This window comes from Giraffa tippelskirchi, chromosome 4 (assembly GCF_054371585.1).
Source record: "Giraffa tippelskirchi isolate mGirTip1 chromosome 4, T2T-mGirTip1v1.2.pri, whole genome shotgun sequence".
NCBI lineage: Eukaryota > Metazoa > Chordata > Mammalia > Artiodactyla > Giraffidae > Giraffa > Giraffa tippelskirchi.
The window spans coordinates 94,166,713-94,187,169 of NC_137278.1; the positions used below are offsets into that span (position 1 = coordinate 94,166,713).

At 43.2% G+C, this 20,457-nt stretch overlaps 1 protein-coding gene across 1 annotated transcript in view; it reads right to left on the bottom strand.

Moving 5' to 3' along the window:
- Positions 1-531: 531 nt before the first annotated feature.
- Positions 532-20,457, bottom strand: part of SLC9A4 (solute carrier family 9 member A4) — a 50,271-nt gene continuing 30,345 nt past the window's right edge. Inside the window, exons 7-12 of the mRNA XM_081591459.1 lie at positions 19,817-19,887; positions 16,836-16,997; positions 9,988-10,084; positions 6,364-6,495; positions 4,764-4,851; positions 532-2,094 (exon numbers count right to left, since the gene is read on the bottom strand). Coding sequence (XP_081447585.1) covers positions 1,739-2,094; positions 4,764-4,851; positions 6,364-6,495; positions 9,988-10,084; positions 16,836-16,997; positions 19,817-19,887 — 906 coding nt within the window. The 3' untranslated portion in view covers positions 532-1,738. The remainder of the gene's footprint in view (positions 2,095-4,763; positions 4,852-6,363; positions 6,496-9,987; positions 10,085-16,835; positions 16,998-19,816; positions 19,888-20,457) is intronic.

Consider the following 20,457-nt stretch of genomic DNA (forward strand, 5'->3'; position numbering starts at 1 on the left):
ACGGGGTCACAAATATTCAGACATGACTAGCACACACATGCATATTGATCCCAAATCTGCATTGCTCTGCCTGAAAACAGAGTAGTGATCCCCTTCATTCATTTTACAACATGGTTCCAGTTTCTCTATTGAGTAAAATGTCTGGGAGTGGGGCAGGAATTGTGACTTCTTACCTGCCATACTTTTTGAGCATCCTTGGCTTAGAAGCTGGTTAGAGTCTCAGAAAGAAAAAGAATTTATTAAATCAAATACTGTGGGCAGATGAAACAACATATCACTTGCTAATTAGAGGAGTGGCCAGCACTGAGGCGGGTGTCTCTTTTATTCCCAGTGGCTTATGGCCCAATTAACAATTAACGCCGACTGATGTTCTAAGAAAGAGCTTTCTGTCTGTGTGGCTGGGTTTTCTCAGGAGGAGTTAGAAGTAAGATACTTGACAGAGTTGAGTTTGGAAAAAACAATTAAAAACTCCAAGAAACCATCTGCATTATTTGTGGATAAAACATACTTGCAAAATCTTTAGACAACATCAACGTATTTGCTGGTTTTATTTATACAAAAAAAAAAAGAGTTTTCCTAATTTAGAAAGTTGTCAAACATACTAGGCTTCCCAGGTGGCACAGTGGTAAAGAATCTGCCTGTCAATGCAGGAGACACAAGAGACACGAGTTCGATCCCTGGGTCAGGAAGATCCCCTGGAGGAGAAAACGGAAACCGACTCCAATATTCTTGCCTAGAAAATTCCATGGACAGAGGAGCCTGGCAGGCTACAATCCATGGAGTTGCAAAAGAATCGGACATGACTGAGCTACACAGCACAAGCATACTAGAAGCAGTCTTATACCTCAGGTTGGGAAGAAGAGAGACAGAAGGCTCCTCTGATGTCACCTCCACCACAGCTGCAGAACCCTGAGCTAACACCATTTACAAAACAGAAATCCAGGACAGTAAGATAGCCTTTGTCAGCCTCTGGCATCCATGTTTGTTCTCGAGAGAAGCCCACGGCCTCCGGGGGAAGCAGACCCTGAAGAGGACCAGCCAGCTTCTCAAAGCCTCGTTTTTGTCCCCTGGAAAATAAGAATGTCTGATACCACCTTCTCTAATGTCCCTCCAGCTCTGAGATGTCTTATAGACCATCGATGCTGTACAAGGGGCTTCCCTGGTAGCTGAGTGGTTAAGGATCCATCTACCAGTGCAGGAGATATGAGTTCAATCCCTGGGTCAGGAAGATCCCCTGGTGAAGGAAATGACAACCCACTCCAGTATTCTTGTCTGGAGAATCCCACGGACAGAGGAGCCTGGTGGGCTACAGTCCATGGAGTCACAAAGAGTCAGACACAACTGAGACACTAAGCACACACAGACATGATAGAGTCAAGGCGAATTACTGACCAGTCACGCTTGTATCTCAGTAAATTACACTAAGGGCACACTTAGTGAATAATTCCCAGGGAGATGAGAATTCAACTGTGAAGCACAGCTGAGAACATGGGAGAACCAGCAAGTGTGTTCCTGGTCCTCTGAAAATTCTCCCTTATAGAGTCTTATAGAATCATATCTAATAGAGTCGTACAGAATCATGTCTTATAGAATACAGAGTCTTGGTGTCTAATAGCTTCCAAAAACCCAAACTCAATAACTCTCTCCAGACCTCTGAACATCCTGCTTTCAGCATAATCAGAAGACAGTGGACTCTGGAAAAATCCAGAAACAATCCTGTGGACATGACACCACGATACTACTTCCTTTGGAGCAAAGGGCTGTGGGACAAGTTGCAGTCCCCGCCAGGTCTGAGCTCCGATGACAGTAGGGACCCAAATGCTGGGGCCTCCTCCTCACTCTCCTCCTGGGATTCGAACTCCTCATCCACTGCGTGAAAGAGCGGTTTGGGCCTCAAAATTGCCCTTCTGCTCCTGCCCAGATGTTCTTCTCGGCTCGCGTTTCTTCGATAACCAAAGTACGGTGGCATCCTTTCTCCATGTAAGCTCTTCACTGGGATGACTTCAGGTGTCCATCGTCTTTCCTGAATTGACTCCGCTGGAAAGTGTGTGTTGAACGTGATGGGAGGGAGTTCTGAGTCACTGCTGTCGTGATCTGGGAAAGTATGATGAAAGGAAGAAAGAACAGGACTTAAGAGCCGAGAGTGGGGACTTCATATTCAGATGCAGGAACTAAGAGGTGGCATAATCCTCCTGGTGTTTCAGCCCCTACACTCACCTGTGGCATCAGGTAAAGTCACATGGCTGGGCACCCATTGCCACAGTCCATCCATAGATCTTGCTCTTCCCTGTCCCAGTCTTCCTGGGCTTTAGGAGGGGTGTCCAGGCAGGACCTCTCTATTTATACCACCAAGTGAGCCCCAAAGGCAAAAGAGCCTTGGAAGAGTGTATGTAGCCCTTAGTCCAGCAGGAAGTTCCCACACATCTAGGGAAGGGGAGTCCTAACCCAGGAAGACAAGGGCTGAGCAGGGAGGGACAGCAATCCCCACGTCACAGCCTGGTGAGCTGTGGGGACACCAGGGGACTATCTGCTGAATGCCCCACCTCCCTCCACACCCTCCCCTACAGCCCTGATGGGCATTTGCTGACCTTGTCCTGTGGGATAAAGACTTCAGATTTGGGGAGAAGGTGGGTGCAAACAATTGTGCCCGGATACAGATGGAACATTACCTCAAATATCAATTATCTGACATTTGATTACAATTATTTAAAAATTAAGAATAAGTGATAAAATTAAGACCCACTTCACTACTTTTCCTTCTCAGATTTCTGGGTTACCCACTCTTTTTGCTTACCTAACAAAATTTAGAGGCACTTCCCTGGTGGCTCAGACAGTAAAGAACCTGCCTGCCAATTCAGGAGACCTGGTTCAATCCCTGGGTTGGGAAGATCCCCTGAAAGAGGGCAGGACAACCCACTTCTGTATTCTTGCCTGGGAAACCCCGTGGACAGAGAAGCATAGAGGTCTACAGTCCATAGGGTCGCAAACAGCTGGACACAACTGAGCAACTAACAACAGCAACAAAAAAGAACCCATGAAATTTAGAATCAGTTGAGCACATTTGAAGGAAAAAAAAAATTCACTGGAACTAAGATTTCATTTAATGTCTAGATTAATTCACACTGAACTGACATTTTAAAGCATCATCTTCTTTTTGAAGAACACCTCTATCTACCCAAGTCAAGACTTCTTTGAGGTCCCTCAGTAGTAATAGTTATAATGGCTAATATTTCTTGCTTCCCAGGTGACTCAGTTGTAAAGAATCTAACTGCTAATACAGAGATGCAGGAGACTCAGGTTTAATCCCTGGATCAGGAAGATCCCCTGGAGTAGGAAATAGAAGTCCACTCCAGTATTCTTGCCTGGAGAATCCCACAGACAGAGAAGCCTGGCAGGTTACAGTTCATTGGGTCGCAAAGAGTCAGACACAACTGAGCACAAGCATGGATATTTCTTGCACACTTACTTGGTTGCAGGCATTGTTCTAAGAGTTTTATCTGTGCTAAATGGCTTCACTCAGGGCAACGCTTTTCTCTGTGGGGGGTACCAACATTCTCCTTTTAACAAAGAGGTAATGAAGCATGGAAAAATAGAGTTTTATGCTTTCTTCATGTAAATCCTATACATATTTTCCTAGGACTTTGTCATTTTTATTGAGAGCATATGTGAGATGTCTTTTAGGGCATCTATTGAAAGGGCTGTTAGACCTATTTACCTGGTGAATAACGCAAATGCGTTTCCAAATGTTAAACAAACCCCACCTCTGGGATAAGTCCTTTTTTGTAAGGTATAGTAAGCCTTTAATATTCTGCTGTTATTTTATTTATAAGACTATTTAAGATTTGTACATTAGTAGTTGAAGCTGCTACCATAGCTTGTGATATTAACAGTCATCTCAAGAAATGACTGGAGACTGTCAGGCTGTCTATCACTCAAGCAACATAACAGCACCAGCTGTTTGTACCTGGAAGAGTTTTAAAAATTAAACTATTACACACCCTATAGCTGGTGTTATTTTGTTTGGTTTGTTTGGTTTTGTGTGATAGCTCTTTTTATCATGAAATAATACTACTTACAAGAGTGTGACCTGGGAACAGATGACTAGATCAATGAAACAGAATTAAGAGTCCAGAACTCTCTTTGCACATGCTCAGTTGCTTAGTCCTGTCTGAATATTTGTGACCCTATGATAATAGCCCGCCAGGCTCCTCTGTCCATGGGATTCTCCAGGCAAGAACACTGGAGTGGGTTGCCATTTCCTAAAGAAGGCTGAGTGCTGGAGAATTGATGCTTTTGAACTGTGGTACTGGAGAAAACTCTTGAGAGTCCGTTAGGCTGAAAGGAGATAAGCCAGTCAAACCTAAAGGATAGCAACTCTGAATATTCATTGGAAAGACTAATGCTGAAGCTAAAGCTTCAATACTTTGGCCACCTGATGCAAAGAGCCAACTCATTGGAAAAGACCCTGGTACTGGGAAAGATTGAGGACAGGAGGAAAAGGGGACGACAGAGGATGAGATGGTTAGAGAGCAGCACTGACTCAATGGACATGAGTTGGAGCAAACTCCTGGAGATAGTGAAGACAGGGAACCCTGGAGTGCTGCAGTCCATGGGGTGGCAAAGAGTCATGACTTAGCAACTGAACAATAACAACAATTGTGTTCTCTTTTGCTTGTCATATGTGTACTTACATAATATTCTTGATTTTGCCTTTTGACCTACAAGCCTGAAAATAAAGAGAAGCAGTCATGGATGCAAGTTACCTGTGAATTCAGCCACCTTCATGTCTCTGCCTACTGGCAGAGGGTTGCTATAGGGAAAGGAGAGGTAGCGGATGTTCTTGGTACCAGCCTGCGGGCAAGAAGGAGAAATAAGAAGAGTTAGCCCCTGTAACTGAGGGTGTCACATGGCAAACAAGGTGAAGGATACAGTCACAGTGGAGCATCGTGTTTGCATCACTGCCTTTCAGTTACTTTAGTTTAAGGAAAACAATGCTTCCACCTTCAATATTTTCCCCTTCCCTCTCCTGATAAAACAGACCATGATAAACCTCTCCAGGTTCCCCCCATGGCCCCACTGGGATTAGGGTAGAGATTAGGGGCTACTCCAGACTCAATGTCCATCCAGAGTCTCCTTATAAGATTGCCTAGTGTGATAAGAATTGAAACATGTATATTATCATATATGAAACAGAATACCATTCCAGGTTCGATGCATGAGACAAATGCTCAGGGCTGGGGCAATGGGATGACCCAGAGGGATGGGATGGGAGTTCAGGATGGGGAACACATGTAAACCCATGGTTGATTCATGTCAATGTATGGCAAAATCCACTACAATATTGTAAAGTAATTAGCCCCCAACTAAAATAAATAAATTTATTAAAAAAAAAAAAAGTTTGCCTAGTGTGTGCTCAGTTGTGTCCAACTCTCTGCGACCCCATGGACTATAGCCCACCAGGCTCCTCTGTCCATGAGATTTCTCAGGCAAGAATATTGGAGTGGGTTGCCATGCCCTTCTCCAGGGGGTCTTTCCTGATCCAGGGATCGAACCCGCATCTCCTGTGTCTCTTGCATTGCAGGCAAATTCTTTACCGATGAGCCACCTGGGAAGCCCAAGATGTGGCCTCAAAAGGAGCAGCTGAGACACACAGCTGGTGCCATGAAGATAAGGTCCAAGAATCTTGGCAAGAACAAATTCCTTCCTGTATCTCTCTGGTAGAGAAGCAAGCTTCCTAGAGCAGCCAGGGACCCCATCCATGGAGGGTCACCCGGAGTCCAGTCTCTGGCCACCATGGGAGCTCGTCTAGCCTCACAGCTCAGGGAGTATGTTCCAGTCACTGGCCCATCCTGAGCAGGTGCAGTTTGCTGCCATGTACCCCATGGACTTCCAGGTGGCTCAGTGGTAAAGAATCCACCTGTCAATGCAGGAGACCTGGGTTTGATCTCTAGGTCAGAGAGATCCCCCAGAGAAGGAAATGGCAACCCACTCCAGTATTCTTCCCTGGGAAATCCATGGACAGAGGAGCCTGGTGGGCTACAGTTCACAAGGTCACAAAGAGTTGGACACAACTGACTGGCCAAACAACAACCATCCCAGGGACAGTTCGGGCCCCAGACACCCCCCAGGAACCTGATTAAAAACAGACAGTGGATAGTTAGCCTCATGTTAGTGTGGGTTGGAGCTTGGCCCCAAAAGCCTTGGGCTCAGAGAACGGGGTGTCTGCTGTCCCATACCCCCTTCGCTTTGTCTTACTCTGGCACCAAGGGAGTGGTTGTTTGTTTAAACAGTGATAGGAGTCACCTGAGGAGGCCCCGGTCGGGGACTGGCCCAGCTCAGGGTGAGTTGGCATCTGCCCCTTACCGGCTTTCCCCAGGGCAGGCTGTGCCCTTTCTTCACGCTCTCCCTGAAGGTGTTCCGACGGCGGATCAGAATCTCCTTCGCCTGCTTCTCGCTTGTCTGGGGTTGGAGATTGTATTTGTTGTAGGACAAGGTCTGCAGAAAGAAGGGGACATCAAACATGTACTGACATCTCCGCACGGCTTCCAGCCTCTGGAGACCAAGGGAAAGTCATGAACAAAAACTAGTAGAGGGACTCCCCTGGTTGTGCAGAAGCTAAGACTCCAGGCTGCCAATGCAGGGGACCCAGGTTCGATCCCTGGTCAGGGAACCAGATATCACATGAGGCAACTAAGAGTCCACCTGCTGCAACTAAAGATCCTGCAAGATGGAAGTGATGAAGATGGAAGATCCCTTGTGCCACAACTAAGATCTGGTGCACCCAAATAAATATTTTTAAAAATGATGAGTAGAAGGAGAAGGTGACACCCACGTCCTCTGAGCATTTGCCTCAATTACAGAGATGCAATCTGCGGCACTGGAGGAAAGGTCTGTGATCTAGGCCAGCCCACCAGGACAGAGCTGCGGTTGGAGCCTGTGCCTCTGGCTCACAGGGGCAGTGGCCCTGGCTGTGCTGTCATCCAGTGACCCTCATACTAGTCCTCCCGGAGGTACAGATGCCCAACTATAGATGTCAACTTTGTGACCATTTTCAGCACTGTAGAATGGTCAGTGTTGCTAATGGTCTTCCACTAGCAACGAAGTAGACAGACAGTTGTCCTGAATTGCATCCTTGAATTTTCCTTCAAGAGAACAAGAGAACAGTGGTGGAGGGAGGAGTCACATGACCTATGTAAAGATAGGATGAGAGCCAACCAGGACCTCTTGTATAGCTCTTGGAACTCTGCTCAGTATTCTGTAAAAAGCTAAATGGGAAAAGAATCTGAAAAAGAATTGACACATATCGATGTACAACTGAATCACCATGCTGTAGACCTAAAACTAACACATCATTAATGAATGACACAAATAAAAAACAAAAATTTTTTAAAAATAAGAAAAGCATAAAGGACTTTAATGAAAAAAGTGTGGCCAATTCCAACTGCGATGTACTATATTAGCTACATACTGATTCTGAAGACATTAATTTTTTTTAAAGAGTATAAAATATCTTATTGGTAATTTTTATATTTATGACACATTGAAATATTTTTGATGTGTGTCCATGCATGCGTGCTAAGTCACTTTAGTCATGTCTGACTCTTTGTGACCCCATGGACTGTAGCCATCCAGGCTCCTCTGTCCATGTGATTCTCCAGGCAAAAATTCTGGAGCGGGTTGCCATGCTCTCCTTCAGGGGTCTTTCCAACTTGGATAGAACCTGTGTGTCTTATGTCTCCGGCATTGGCAGGCAGGTTCTTTTACCATTAGCTCATAAAGTGGGTTAAATAAAATATATTATGAAATTTTTAAAAAAAGATGGGATGAGAAAGGAAAGACAGAAAGGGCAGGACAGGTGAGTCTCATTCTCTCATGTAACAAAAGTGGAAGCAAAATCATCTCTGGTAGTGCCCCTTGGTTTACCATGTATGTTCTCCACAGGACTCTTTATCACCTATCTATTCATCGGGCAGCAAGGAAGGGAGATCCTACAAAGCTTAGAAGGGAGAAACCTGGAGGCAGATTGAATAGGTGCTGATAAAAGAAGAAAGATGACTATCTAGGAACCTGATAAGAAAAGACACAATGGACAGTTAGCCTCATTTTAGGGTGGGTTAGAGTTCCAATATCTCTCTTATTTCTGAGTGAGTGAGTGAAAGTCACTCAGTTGTGTCCAACTCTTTGCGACCCCATTGACTATACAGTCCATGGAATTCTCCAGACCAGAATACTGGAATGGGTAGCCTTTCCCTTCTCCAGGGGATCTTCCCAACCCAGAGATCAAACCCAGGTCTCCCGCATTGCAGGCAGATTCTTTACCAGCTGAGCCACAAAAGAAGCCCAAGAATACTGGAGAGGGTAGCTTTTCCCTTCTCCAGTGAATCTTCCTGACCCAGGAATGAAACTGGGGTCTCCTGCATGGCAGGTGGATTCTTTACCAATTAAGGACTTTCCCTAACCTCACTCTCCACCTCCATGGGGAAAGTCTCAGTACCAGGCACCCTTGGAGCTGTGGCTCTCCCTAAGCAGGCTGGTGTTCTTTCAACCAGGAAGTTCTTACCTACTTATCTAAGGCAGAAAGTGATAGTCTTGATGAAATGGTTTCACTTGGAAAGATTTGAAAGCTGCTGGGTTTACTTGACGCGTGCTGTTTGCTGCTGACCTGTGTTCCTCTAGCAGGTGCAGGGCCTTTTGCTGACACATTCCCCTTGATCACTGACCTTCTCAAAACAGCAGCCAGAAAACATTCACCTACCCCAGATCATGTAATTCTGAAGTCATGGAAAGAGCCATGGCTAGGCAATTGGAAGACCTGGGTTCTTAACTCCAATTTGTTTTGTGACCTTAACAAGTGAGAGAACTCTCGTAGGGCTTCCCGGGTGGCTCAGCGGTAAAGAACCCGCCAGCCAATGCAGAAGACTTGGGTTTGAGCTCTGGGTTGGGAAGACCCCCTGGAGAGGAAAATGGCAACCCACTCCAGTATTCTTGCCTGGAAAATCCCATGGACAGAGGAGCCTGGTAGGCTAGGGTCCACGGGGTCACAAGTAGTCAGACATGATGATGACAGAAAAAAACAACTCTCTGACCTCAGCATCTTCTACTTGAAAATGAGGAGCTGTGACTAATGATTTTGGGGGATCCCATGACATAGTCACAAAAACCAAGGCCCTAGCAATAAAATCACTTATAACCCCATTCAACAATTGGGATGTTCCACCGAATCCTCAACCTTAAAGAACTCCTAAATAAGGACATTAGTATAAATGTCATTTGATTAAACCAAAATTTCAGAAGAACTCACCTGAATAGCCTCTATACCATTTCCAAAACTGATAAATAGTATGCTTGATAGGTCTCTTTTTGTTGGGGGGGGGTGGAAATATATATATATATATAGATAGATAGATAGATAGATAGATAGATAGATAGATAGATAGATTAGATGTATATTGGCCAAGTGGCATGTGGGAACTTAGTTCCCAGACCAGGGATTGAACCCATGACTTAGAAACTTGGTGTCTTAACTACTGGACTGCTGGGGAAGTCCCTGATATGTCTCCCATTTTTTTCTCAGGCTTTCAGTACTATGGTTTTGATATTCTAATCTAAACCATCCCAGTTTTCTAAGCTCTATTACAACCAATCATGCTGGGACAGCTCTATCACCACTGGCATCCTGGGGCCATATTTCTTCCCTGGTGGACAAGCTCCATCATTGGTCCATCTCTGAACTGCTGATTCTGGAAAGCCAGGTCTGCAGGGCTGGGGCAGCCTGATCCCTAGGGCCAGCAACTAGATCTGTATTTCTCTTTCTACCATGGGGGCCAATTTTGCTGCAGAAACATAACGATTAACTTTCTGTTTTCCAAACTAAGCGGAGAGAAATTGCTCAGCAGGAAGGCTGCCTGGGAGAGGGTAACCTGAGCAAGAATTGATATCTGGAGGACAGGTTCCAAGAACAGCAGGAGGGACAAGCAAGGGACACACCCTTTGTCGAACTTGGTACATGTTGTGTGTCAGAATGTCCCTCATGGACTCCACATCTTCAGGGGAAAGTCTTTTGGTTTCTTGTGTCCTCTGGGCCCTGGAAACATCATTGGAGGGAAGCCAAGCATTATTCTTTCAACTTAGCAAGACAACCACAAAACCATCAATTTACTTTCAGGAGTTCCAATACCCAGAAACCCTGTTTTTCCACAAGCTTTCCTATTGTTTTAGGAAATTCGTAGAAAATATTGGCACATGTGTCTTGTCTTGCAGTTTGAACATATGGCTTCTTTGTCTATAACTTTTATATGAGAATTATTCTAACTCATATATATATAATTTTTAAAGTTTTAATAGGCTTGTTTTTATTTCAATGTACGTTAGGAAAAATTACTACCAGCATATCAAACCACTTATTTACATTAACAATATAAATTTCCTATTTTAAAATCTTACAAAATATTTTTGCCCATAAAAATTATCTACTATATGTAAGGTGTAAAGTATAATATAATAATAAAGCATGCACACATCCACCATACAGCATAGAAACACAACATTATGAGTAATTAGTTTTTCCTCCTCTTTGTCTCTCCCTGAACATTTCAGAAGTAATCAAGTCTGAGAATTTTGTAGTTGTCCCTCCATTGTCTAATGCATTTTTAAAAAGTGGTGACAAACCAGTTATTTTTTCCTCCATATCTATTATGAACAGACATGTTTATAAAAAAAATAAAAATCAATGATTGGAAAATACATTCTTAGGAAGGATACCACAAAGTGTAAATCAAATAATTCACTGTTAGAGTCAACACAAATAAGCTTATTCCTTGAAGGCTCACAGATAACACCATGTAGTCACCACATTTGGAATAGCACTAGTTTATGCTTACCAGGTAGTTCAGTGGTTAAGACTCTGCCTGCCAATGCAGAAGACACAGGTTTGAACCTGGGGTTGGGAAGATCCCCTAGAGAAGGGAATGGCAACCCACTCCAGTATTCTTGCCTAGGTAATTCCGTGGACAAAGGAGCCTGACAGGCCTGAGGTTGCAAAGAGTTGGACATGACTTAGCAACTAAACAACAACAACATATCCAGTATTAAAACTTTGAGTACATTTATCTTGGAATTCTCTCTTTAGGGATTTTATCTCTGGTTAAAGAATAATGGGAAGAAACTAAAATCATGTTTTACAAAGAGAGTTAAACTATCTCCACCTGCACCAGGAAAACCAGCCCAACTTGGAGACACTGGACTCTCTGAGATTCTAGAAGCAGTTGACTTCTTCTGGCCTCCTTGACCATGAGCACCTCCACCCCCAACCCGCTCCTAAATGGGCTCAAAAGCCAAGTCAGGGCCAGGTTAGCCAACAATGCACAATTGTCCTCGGAGGTTCTCAGTCATGACTTTGCTATGTGCAGAATTCTCATGTGACATACATATTCAATTTCAATCACTTGGGTTTAGTGGTTGTAATTCCTAAAAACTTACTGTATGAATAACATATGCTCACTGTAGAACATATGAACAAAAAAAAGAGAGAACTAAAGAAAATTAAACCTATCTTTTAATACTGTCACCTCCCTTGACATCTTGGTATAAACCCTTAAGGAGCTGTGATTTTTTTCTAGCTGCAGTTTTTTGAAATGCACATGTGTGCTGATTGACTATATTCCATGTGTGCGTGCCTGCTCAGTTGTGTCCGACTCTCTGAGGCCTCATGGACTGCAGCCCTCCAGGCTCCTCTGTCCCTGGGATTTCCCAGGCAAGAATATTGGAGTGGGTTGTCATTTCCTTCTCCAGGGGATCTTCCCAACCCAGGGATCAAACCTGCATCCCTTGCATGGGCAGGTGGATTCTTTATTACATGCTTCTAAAGATCTTAGGATAATTGATCATAAAGATGAGTAGTTACTGGTTTCAATACAGGCCACTTTTTAAGTCCTTTCCCCCCAAACAGTAGTGTCATTGCCAATAAATAGCAAAGCTATTTTGTAAGTAATGTTTGACCGGTAAAAGAAATTCAACCATTTGAATCCTGAAAAATCACAGGACGCCAAGCATTTACTTAGCAATGCGATCTGCCAATGAACTAATACTCTTTCTACAAAATCAGTGAAATCAGTTTCTATATCTCAGAGCTGAAAATGTCAACAGTATTGATATTCAGTTACCACCCTCAGTGATTTAAACAATATTATCAGGCTATTTCAACCTAACTATTTAAATGTCCTTCACACAAAATTCATTCTGATGTAGATACACCCACGTGTTCCCACAATCTGCATCTGCACACATTCCTTTATTATGGTGGAAGGAATCTATTGCTAAACAGAAACTACAGCTAATCAAACAGTTCCACTTTCTGTGTTCATAATAAACTGACCAAAGAGGGAAAAATCATGGGTAAAGCAAATGATAAAGTTAAACCTGAGATAGGAGATCTAATTTGGCATTCTCTCCAGTTTATAGTTAACCATTTGGGGAAGGACCAGAGTAAGTTAAAGCCCATTTAGGTTGCTGGTTGGATAGATAGTGCAGGGGTCCCAGAGGCACTGCCTCATATTAATCCACACTGAGAAGCTGTAGCTATAAAATTATAAGAAAAAATTACTGACCCCAGCAAGGTGATACATACATTTTTCTACCTACTACTTCATTAGCAAAATCACCCCTGAAATGATCATGTCGTGAGCACAGAAAAGATAAAAACCATAGAAAAACTGAATGTTAGTAATCTCTAAGTCAAAAAAGTAAAATTATAAACTAAAAGACTCTTGGCACTGGAACAAGACATAAGGAAGTCTTGATCACCTTAAAGAAAAGGTCACTGGTAATTTCATGGCCATTAAGATCAAACTGGGAAAACTGGGATGTAAATGCATTCAAATAAAAGGTTCAGATTTCTCTTAATCCTTTAAAAAAAATGAGAGGCTCTAATAATGTAAGAAGAATTTTCAGGATTTCCCTGGTGGTTCAGTGGTTAAGAATCTGCCTGCTAATGCAGGGGACATGGGTTCAATCCCTGGTCCTGGAAGGTCTCACATGCCATGGAGCAACTAAGTCTGTGCGCCACAAGTCCTGAAGCCTGCATGCACTAGAGCTGGTGCTCCACAACAAGAGAAGCCAGTGCAATGAGAAGCACCACAACTGGAGAGTAGCCCCTGATCTCCACAACTAGAGAAAAGCCCATGCACAGCAAGGAAGACCCAGAGTGGTCAAAAATAACAATAAATAAATGAATTTATTTTTTAAAAGAGATCTCAATTCTAAACACAGCAATATAGGTATGAAATCTAGTAGATGTTATATTCATGCCGTAATCTGAAATCCCAAAAGATCAAACATATCTGGATTTATCTGGAAGAATCCATGCTCCTTTAGTAACTTTATACATGAAATCCGGGAAAATGTATGTTGACCAAAGGACGTGCCCACTGAGTAAACAATGGTACCAACAGCTCTTCTCTATGTGTGGCTGTCTTGTGTCTTAGTAAAGTCAGCAAAGTGACCATCACTGAGGATGAGTGAGGACTGCAGAATTGTGGCCCCGGCTCCCCACAAGACAATATTCCATCACAGAAGTGAACACAGCATGAGAATCTTCATTCTAGAGTCTTTGGTGTCAGCACACATGACTGTAAACCTACACCTGGCAATGTGTGATCAATTGAAAAATTCTTAACTATAATCAACCAATATATGCTTTTTTTTATAAATGACCTTATAAGTATTTGGGAGTTTTTAAAGACAATATTCTGAAGTCGTACTGCTGTAGTGTGTTATGCCTATGCATTTATTATAAATATTTTAATATCTCTTTGTGTGCTGAGTTGCTTCAGTCATGTCTGACTCTTTGTGACCCCTTGGGCTATAGCCCGCCAGGCTCCTCTGTCCATGAGATTCTCCAGGCAAGAATACTGGAGTGGGTTGCCATGCCCTCCTCCAGGGGATCTTCCTGACCCAGGGTTTGAACCGGAGTCTCTTACATCTCCTGCACTGGCAGCAAGCGGATTCTTTACCACTCGCACTTTAATAACAACCAAATATTTTTTAATCAGCTTGAGCCTCCACCCGCTGACGTTTCTAAGAGCTTACTGCTCATGGGTAAAGCAAGGTGCCTCATATTTAGAAGAATAATCCAAATACATACTTCATCTACTCCACAGAGTTGTTTTGAGAGCCAAATAAAATAATGCATGTAAAAGTAATAATGCATGTAAAAGCCAAATAAAATAATGCATGCTGATCCTAGAATCAGCATCAACTACAGTGTGCCATAGACAACTTCTGGGGGTAGTGTTCTCCTGAAGGTCACCGAGTTTGGAAATCTTAACCTCTTGGAGAACAATTGCTTCAACTTCTAAAGAAAAAAAATATGTGTACGTCTTGTTGTTATCCTCTCATAGAGAATCACAAAAAGCGGGCTGAGTACACACTTCTTTTTCCTATTATTGTATGAAGGTTTGTTTTTTAAGAAATTAGCTACTTTGATCTTAGGAGAGGAATTCCTCTTTGCTTGATGTCCTACAGATTTCTGATGAGATCAAATGAAGGCAATTTAAATACTAGACTTGTAGTAAATATCAATTTTAAAAAACCTCTCCCACCTCAGTTAACTAACTAGTTTGGGCTACAGAAGAGGGTATCTCTAAGCTATAAGGTTCTCTTACTAATCTTGAATGTCGGAAAAATAACTGACTCAACCCAAACACAGCCTCCAAATGAAACTGTATTAAAGTTTGCCTTGAGGTCACCTGCTTATGAGCAATACAAAATAATACAGAGATCCAAAATACGTTTTAGCACACAAGAGGTTGGTCTCATTTGAGATAAGCACCCCTACATTCCCAGACAAGTCCTCACATCACTAGTGAGTACATGTTTGAGGATGTTCCTCATGGTCTAAACTGCCTGCACCTCTCCTGTTGAGCATTAAAAGAGAAAAAAGTGAAAGTGTTAGTTGCTCAGTTGTGTCCAACTCTTTGCGACCCCATGGACTATAGCCCACCAGACTCCTCTGTCCATGGGATTCTCCAGGCAAGAATACTGGAGTGAGTAGCCAGCCATTCTGTTCTCCAAGGGATCCTCCCGATCCAGGGATCAAACTCGGGGCTCCTGCATTGCAGGCAGATTGTTTACTGTCTGAGCCACCAGGAAAACCTTGGGTAAGGGGATACCCAAAAGTTCAGGAATTAAGTGAAGTAGGATTTGAGTGCAATGCTGTAGAAAATAAAAGTAAATGCAAAATTATCAATGATGAATGAAATATTAATAGCAACAATTTAAACAAAGACAAGATCAATATCCCCCACTTTTCTTCCTGTCTCAGGCTCTCATATGGCTCATCACGGCACTGCCAATTAATATTTGTCAGCATCTTCTCATTTTAGGATCGGAAGTTTCCTTAAAGCCATGTAAAACCAACCAACCAATCAACCAACCGCAAAAACAGTCTCACCAAGAAATAAGGCAGAAAGCTTTCTGTTCATACTGAGATGCCCTCAGGGATGCTCCTTTAGATCTTTTTCCCAGACTGGGATTTTTCCCACTTAAGAAAGGTGATGGGTTTTCTGATTCATTAGCAAATAAGGGTGAGAAATAACACTCGGGCATTGATGACAAGTTGATTGCTGTCTATTCTTATCTCTTGTCTCAGTTTGCTTTTCAAACATGAGGAGGTTAGGAGAAGGTGGATACTCATGTTCTTCTAAAGATACCAGCGTGGAGAGGCTGGAGTCACTTATGCTAAATATACATCATGACTACTTTCCCCAATTTGTACACTGTTTCTTGGAGGAAAACTGCGCATCTTTGGTAGGGGGTGGAATAATTCTTATGACACTGAAGGGGTTCTTATTAAATTCAGATCAATGTCAGTGTGCTCAGTCATGCCCCACTTTTTTCAGCCTTGTGGACTGTAGCCTGCCAGGATCCTCTGTCTATGAGATTTCCCAGGCAAGAATACTGGAGTGGGTTGCCATTTCCTTCTCCGGGGTATCTTCCCAACCCAGGGATCTAACCCATGTCTGCTGCATCAGCAGGCAGATTCTTTACCACTGCACCACCTGGGAAGCCTCCATCAGAGGCTTAAAGCAGCTTTATAAAAATGTCTAGCCAGCTCTTAGGACTATAGCTTTCCAGGTGCTCTGGCTGAAGCATCAGGCTTCAAAGGGGGTCCTCTTATAATGATGGAGTATGTACCAGACTTACCCCTTCCTACACTGCCTCTTTACCAACTCCCTAAGGTCCCCTGGCCCCTCCGTGCTCCTACTCACAGCTAGTCTCACATAGACTCAAGCCATCTTCCAACTTCCCACAGATCTTTGCCTGAGACACAATTACAAACACAGCCTTCTCTTTAAATATCCCACCAATTGCCACAGCTCTTGCTCCTACCCCCTCACCCTCTAATCCCAGTTAGCATCCTAGGATGCGGACCTGGTCTTTCATAGAAGACAGGAAGAGACGACTCTTGGGAGAAGACAACGTTAGACTAGCAGAGGCACATCAGCAGGGCTTAAAGGGTAGATATGTCTAACCCGGAGGAGAAAGATTTCTAAAATATGCTAAAAATATTCTATAAACTCCCTCACCTCTCCCTCCCAAAGAAAGATGTCAAAAAGCTCTCGTTTTTTTTTGCTAGAAAGTACTTTTCAGAAATTATGTGAAATAGATGGAGCATGGACCAAGCTACAAGGTGCCAAGATGTAGATGTTATACATCTCATTTTTCCTTTGTTATGTCTCTGCCTCTTCACTCCTAGGATTACCTTTAAATAGAACAATGAGCTATTGCTCTCTGTAATTCTGACACTGAAAGTCCAGATCAAGGGCAGTGTCACTTACTGATGGGGGATGGAAAAAGCTGTATAACTTAGAACCCCCGACTCCACCATCTCAATCGCTTGTTTCATTTCCAGCTTCTTGTACAAAGAAACAAGGCTTGATTTTGGCAGGTTCTTTCGGATGAGGATTTTCCGTAAATATTTATGATCAAACTTCTTAAACCTAAAAACAAAAACCAATATTTTGGAAATCTTCGATCTCTGTACATGTTATATAAGTATATATACTTTTGTTGAAACAAACTACCCCTTAACTTTATTCTCAAAAATGCCAGGACAGTGCCTGGAATTCATAGACTCTGAACACATTTTTTTTTAAAATCATAGAACTCATACATTTTTTTTTTAAATAAAGAAAGAATGGCCAGATGGCCTGAATACATTGAAAATCAACCTAACAAAAGGAAGGGACAAGCTATAATCAGGGCAAAAAGTAGGCATTAAATGGGAAGCGGGAGAGACCAGTTCAGTTCCAATTGTGGGAGAAGAAAGGAGGGGTTGATCGGGGCTTTTGTTGGTCCATCCTACTAACTGGTAACAGTGGCAGCTGCACTTACAGCGATGCTGGCCTATTCAACCAGAACCCATAAGTTTAAATAGCCTGCTAGTTACAGTAGTTTCACTCATTATGCTGCAGATCATTTTGAATCCTGCCAATTAGGAAGGGGTGGTGGGAGAGCCCACATATACTCTGAATGATGGAGCATCTGAATAAGCCAGATGCTGATGGCCACTGACCATTGTCTCAAAGCTCGAGCTGACCCATTAGACTGCGCCACACAGAGAATGTGGTGCCTTCAGTGTCAGCCATTTGTTTGGAGGAGGAATTTTCACTACCTCCAGTCATCTTCCATTCAAAGAGTAATGTGTCTGCTGCTTTATTTCCTGGGTTGCTGGAATGTCATCTGGTGGTTGGTTTCCTGGTCTGTGGGGTGAATGGACTCTTAATCAGCCAAGGCTCCTCTGGGTTGAGCGGGCTCTGATTCATGGGCTCTGTATTTGTGTTTGGTTCATACCAGGCTCACTCTGGCTCCAACAGGGTCATCCCTCAGCCTTCTTCATGAGAAGCGATGGTTTCTGTTTATTCCTCAATCTATTGCCATTGGCCCCTGAACTATCAGAACTTGTCTGAGTCCCTCAACCCAGGCTCACCTTGACCTTGTACTGGTCAAGACCAGTGGTCGCCATTGCCCTTATGCGATTAGCCACTGGCTCCTCCTGATGGACAACTTGGTGGCCACTTCCTATAAACCCTGCATGTCCTGTTTCCCTTCTAGCCTTTCTCATGACTTCTTCCTAGTCTCCTCTGTCCTTCCTCTCCCTTTCCTGCCTCAGAGGAAAGGAAAAAGGGAAAAAAGAAAAGCTTCTCTGAGTCCTGTCCTCAGGGAGCTTCTCCTCTTCCCAGGATCCCAGTCATCTCAGCCACATCCACAGCTTTGGGTACCAAATACTGCCAATTCACAATCTCTATCACCAGTCACGATTTCCTCTTGAACTTGAAACTCAGTTCCAAAAGGGGTTGAATGAGTATGAGACACAAGCAGAATCTACTATTAACTCTAAACATTCTTCTACAATCTATAAACTTAACCATGACATTGTTACCTCCCTCTACTCGCTATCTGCAGATCAGATGATCATTCTCATTTTCTCTTGCTTCATCTTCCTTTTCTGATGTCATAGCCAGCATGTCTCCCCTAGAAGTATTTCAATATCCCTTCTGCTAATTCCTGACCTTCACTAGTCTGGAAGCTCTGTGGCTCATTGAAAACAAGAGACCTAAACGCACATCCAGGTTCCACTGTACAACAGGTTAGTTGACTTCTCAGAGTTGGTTTGCTCATCTTTAAAATGAGAATAACAACACAGGACAGTTAAGGAGATCATGTGAGAGATAACTGGTGTGAGAGATAATTCTTCTCTTTCTTTTTATTGGAGTATGATTGCTTTAAAATATTGGGTTAATATACTCACGATTCATAAAGTAAAATATATCCCCTCCCTCTCGAGCCTCCCTCCCACCCCTGCATCCCACCCTCTAGGTCATCACAGAGCACCAAGCCAAGCTCTCTGTTCTATATAGCAGCTTCCCACTAGCTATCTGTTTTACACATGGTAATGTATATATGTCAATGTTATGTGTCTCCCCATTTAATTTTTCTCTTTCTAATCCAGCTTCCACAGCATTGTGTAGTTTGCCTTCCAAAGTCCGAGTATGGCTACACTCCTATTTAATAGCCTTTTGATATGAGTCTTAAAGTTCAAATAGAACTTTATAGTATCAATGGCTGTACAGAGATGCTGGACTCTGCACTGTCAAAGTGCGTCCTTGTCTTTCCAATCTTTCACCTTGTCTCATCTTTCTGACCATATCCAAACCACGACATGCTCCCCCTTGCCTTTGCATATGGAAATACACTGCTATTGCTGACGCTTGGCAGGCTTGCATTCTTCTCTGCATTCTCTGCCTCATTTATTTTCCAAACCCACTCCCACATTATTATATAGTTTATGCATTTGCCTCTGTTATAACATGCCCCATGCAGGCTTAGTCGCTCAGTCTTGTCCAACTCTTTGTATACCATGGACTGTAGCCTGCCAGGCTCCTCTGTTCATGGGATTCTCCAGGAAAGGATACTGGAGTGGGTTGACGTTTCCTTCTCTAAGGGATCTTCCTGAGCCAGGGATCGAACCCGCATCTCCTGCACTGGCAGGTGGATTCTTTATGGCTGAGCCACCTGGGAAGCAGGTTGTACTAGTTCTCTCTAAAGCACTCACTTCCAAGTTCACTGCCTCCACCCCCTGGGAGTCCATTTCCCAGGACTTCTTCCTGCTTCCTATATGGCATGACTCCTGGGCCCTTTGTCTTCCTGGTTCCCTTCCCCGGGATTCTGTCTAATTTCATGCTCAGCTTCCAGGGGAAGCTTCCAAGGCTCCCCACATCACATCTGCTCCTCCTCAGGGGTGAAAGCTGTCTCTTACTTGTCTCTCACTTGATAGTGGCTCCACTGCCCACACACATCTTCAACTCCAGCTTTCAGGTGGTCCATCAGCTGACAACAAACACAGAAAAATGACTGCTAGTGAGACATTAACCTTACAAGACATGCAAGGAAAGTTAACACACTGTGAAAAACAAAGGAGGCTTTACTTTCCTAGCTCACATCCTCTTTTCTATCACTCTGTTGACAGAACTGAAGCTTACAATGCCTTTTCCAGTAATGCCACCAATGTCTTTCATAATTCAAAGGCTCTGTAGATAAGTTCTTCAATAAAGCACATAACTTCTAAGGAAAACAAGGTACTTGCTTTCTTTCTAGAATGATCAAGGAAGTTACTCATTACTGAAATGACATGGATATAAAGCCTAATAACTAATTATGGCTCTAATTTCATTGCAAAAAGAAAAGAAAATGCCAGTCCCTTTTTATACAGTTTTTAAAAATATAGCTTTATGGATACTCTATTATAATATCTACTGGAAAAGGAAGTGGCAGCCTACTCCAGTATTCTTGCCTGGGAAATCCCATGGACAGAGGAGCCTGGTGGGCTACAGTCTACAGGGTTGCAAAAGGAGCCAGACATGACTAAGCAACAAAATGATAACTACGGAATTATATCTG